General features: G+C 47.4%; 1 protein-coding gene across 1 annotated transcript; it reads right to left on the reverse strand.

Annotated features, from left to right (window-relative positions):
- On the reverse strand, positions 1 to 1,020 carry LOC136531794 (probable purine permease 11). Its single transcript, XM_066524440.1, has one exon. It carries the CDS (start codon positions 1,018 to 1,020, stop codon positions 1 to 3), a length of 1,020 nt encoding a protein of 339 aa, XP_066380537.1.
- Between the last annotated feature and the right edge of the window lie 2,854 nt (positions 1,021 to 3,874).

The raw sequence follows: 3,874 nt of genomic DNA on the forward strand, positions 1-3,874 counted from the left end.
CTAAGCCGTGTCGCCTGCCGTCCGTGCGGCACAGACGACGCAGCACTCGGTCCCCTTCCCGGAGGCGACGCGCCGGCCGTCGAGGTAGTGCTGGTACACGTACGAGAGGAACCCCCAAACGGCCATGAGCATCGCCACGGCCTTGATGCCCGTCATCCTGTCCCCAAACAGCACCACCGCGAACACCGGCACCAGCGGCAGCGCCACCGTGCCCGTCACGTTGGCGAACAGCGACGACACCCTCGCGATCAGCCGCACTGTGCCCACGGCCGCCGCCTGCCAGCACACCGCCGTGCCCACCAGCGTCAGGACGTACCTCGCCCTCCCGTTCTTGAACGCCGCCATCTCCCCCGGGAGCGTCCGCCACTCCCCGGACGCGAACAGGCCCACCACCCCGACCGCCGTCGCCACGAGGTTCGTGAACATCTGCACCTTGAGCACCCACCGCATCGTCCGCGCCCTGACCACCTTCTCGAACGCCACCTCGAAGAGCGACAGGATGACCGCGAAGGAGGCGGACGCGGCCAGCGTGAGGACGAACCCAAGCGCGTACTTGCCGCGTGGCACGTCGCTGGAGGTCTCGTCGGAGGAGGAGCCGATGCTGAGCAGGGCCGCGGCGAAGGTGAGCACGACGACGGAGTTGGCGATGAGCGCCGTGAAGCGCTGCGCGTTGATGAGGCGCGACGTGATGGCGTTGAAGCCTAGCTGCGTCGCGGCCACGAGCGAGAAGGTGGACACCGGCAGGTACAGAAGCGCGTACGCGTACATGAGGTTGTCGAAGCCGAGCAGGACCCCGATGCCCACGTAGACGGCCGCCACCATGGACGCCGCCGGCTGGCGCTCCTCCGCCGGGTGCGGGGGCGTCAGGAGCAGCGGGATGGCCAGGAGCGGGGAGCCGCCCGACTGCATGAGCGTGGCCACCCACTTGCTCTTGCCGCCAGAATTGTAGTACAGGCGGCCCAGGAGGGTGCCGACCGTCCCTCCGCAGAGCACCATCAGCATGTCGGCCACCACCGTCATCCACCATCGGGCGCTTCCTCTCGTCAGCCGTCGTTTGGTGGCTTTAGGTTCATCACGGCTCTCCTGTTCACCCTTGCCGGATTCCTGTTCTGGAAGAAAAGTTGACGTGGTAATTAGCTAGTAGATAGTAGTACCATTACTCTGAAAAGAAGAAAAAAGTAGTAGTAGTGGTACAATTAATAAGGCTGATTCTTACCTCCAAAAAAAAAAACTCATTCTTTTTTCCTAACACAAATGAAGACAATTAATAGTCTCATAACGCAGAACTAGTTTGTTTGAAAGGCATTTTTGTTTCATTGAATCAGCTAGCCACTGCGCATATTTGAAAGGCAATTGCCAAGGGTTGCCTATTGCTTGTTTGCTTTCACCCAGCTACTAAATTTGAAATTGTGCATCTATTTATTTCTTTAATGTTTTTTCATTTGGTTTGAAAGGTACTTATAATAAGTAGATGTTTTGTATAACATTATTAAAGCAACTTATAATTTACAAATCATTAAGTAAACATATCCTGAATTGTTGGATCTAGGATCCAAAATTACACCCCCCTAATTACGGCAAAATATACGGTGGAAACCACCTACTAGGTGGAAACATGGAAACCAATTTAAAAAATGTATTTTGGTCATTCAAAAAAAATTGGCACATCCATAGTGCATACAAATATGTATTCACAAGAAAAAGTTTGGAATTCAAACTCGCATTTTAAAAAAATCACGAAAATGATAAATTTTAGGTTCATATGCACTAAAAGACAAAATTCCTAGATTTCGTCTTTAAGTGCACATGAACCACATATTTTTCATTTTTGTATGGTTTTTTCTAGTTTGAGTTTGTATCTCAACTTTTTTGTGTGAGTACATATTTGTATGCACTATGAATGTGTTAAGTTTTGAAATTTTTTGAATGACCGAAATGTATTTTTGAATTGGTTTCCACATTTCCACCTAACATGCGGTTTCTACCGTATACCTTAATTTCTAAACCTATATCTCTCTCCTTGAAAAACTATTCGAAGAAACATTTTTGTCCGCCATGCTATCAATTAAAACGACTGAGATTATAGAGGGTGACAACCCCAATGTTACTACGTTGGTTATCTGACAAATTTGCCGGCTCAGGACGGCAACACAATTAAGCATCACAAGCACAAGACAACCTGGACATTTGACTATTAATTTTAGAAGACGCACCAAGAACACGAGGAAAGAAGAAAGATGAACCAATGTTTCCTCTCTCTCTCTCTCTCTCTCTCCTCTCCCCCCTCCCCCCCCCCCCCCCCCCCCCCCCCCCCCCCCCCCCCCCCCCCCCCCCCCCCCCCAAAAGGTGACAAAAAATTTTAAGATCGGAAACATTCAAAGGCCATGGAAACGAAACAGTACTGTACTTTGTGCTCGTTAAGATCTACTTAAATCATTCAAGCATATTAACGAAAGCGGGAAGAGGAAAAAGAAGCAGGAAGCTAAGAGGGTATATATTCTGTTAAGAGAAGTACCTGTAACTTGAAGCTGAATTTCTTGAGCTTTGTTTCATGCTGCAGGCTTAAACTCAAAACCAGGAATAGATGTTGAAAAAAAAAACCAATACCAGGAATAGATGTTCCTACTACTTCACTATGTGTCCTCTAGTTGTCTTTGGAACTTCTTTTACTGAGCAATGAGCTCAAGGCTCCTTGGGATCCTATATAGACTATCCCAACATTAAAAATTGTAAAAAAGAACATCTATTTCCAGCACGATTGGGAGACATCTTTATAGAAAAAAATTATGGCTCTGTTCGCTTCTCTTATAATCCGTACTTTTCAGCTTGTTTTTTCAGTTAAAACAGTGTTTTTCTCTCACAATAAATCATCCGGAACAGAGTTTCAACTTGTCACAATTTTCCTTCGGTCCAAGACCCCACTTGCACAAGGTACACAAATTATAGACCTGCTTGAAGACTCACGGTCACGGCCCCATTTTTTAATCAAATGGATCATGCACCAGCTATAACTTCGCCTATGTATATTCAAAGATTGCGATGCATTACTGCACGGAGGAACTTCCTGCTCAAAGTACGAAATATTTTCAAACATCTCCGAATGAGATCTCTTCCTGTTGGAGAGATCAACAGGAAATACAAGCTGGCAGTTAAAATTGTGCAATTCTCTTACCAATTTTCCCAGAGCTTAAGCAACCCTAGTGCATTGAGTTCTGATGATGACCATGTTTGGGACCGCGTTTCTCGTGGCGGCGGCCAAAAGAAGTAGAGAATCCAGCTAAACGATTCGTGATGTTTGTGATTTTTCCAACCAAGAGCAAGTATAATAGCAGGCTGAAAGCTGGTTAAATACTGAGGTGAAGAAGAGAGGAGAGAAGAGAGAGTATAAGCGAGCTGTAAGCTTACAGCCGGCTTAGGCACAAGAACCAAAAAAATTTATGAGAGCGATAGCTAGGCCATGCATTAATAGTGATGAGCTAACTACTATATGAGTGGGCTAAAAAAGGCTATAAAGAAACCTAACAGCCAGCGACTGGCTATATTATTAGCCTTGCTCTAAGGGACTACGACTGCTAGATTAAAGGGTGAATTGGATTCTTGCCCTTACAATTTTTAGAAGTTGGAGATTCGCCCTTACAATTCGAGGAATGGGAGATTTGCCCTTCATATTCTTGCCCTCCCTGAGCTTTGCCCTTTTCTACGTATGAAGCCTTCTTGGACCCACTTGCAGCACTTGTATTTCTGTATTGGACCAAAATGCCCCCCTGGACAAGAGGAAAAGGGAGAGGCGAACAGGCTGAAGCCGCATCCATCCATCTTTCGTGCTTTTCCCTTCTCCCTCCCGTGTTCTCTCTCCCTCCCGTCTTTCTCCCTC

This window comes from Miscanthus floridulus, unplaced genomic scaffold (genome assembly GCF_019320115.1).
Source record: "Miscanthus floridulus cultivar M001 unplaced genomic scaffold, ASM1932011v1 fs_43_2, whole genome shotgun sequence".
In the NCBI taxonomy this organism is placed as follows: Eukaryota; Viridiplantae; Streptophyta; class Magnoliopsida; order Poales; family Poaceae; genus Miscanthus; species Miscanthus floridulus.

Excerpts from the sequence above, each read along its gene's own strand:
- LOC136531794 (XM_066524440.1), bottom strand. The coding sequence starts at position 1,020 with ATGACGGTGGTGGCCGACATGCTGATGGTGCTCTGCGGAGGGACGGTC.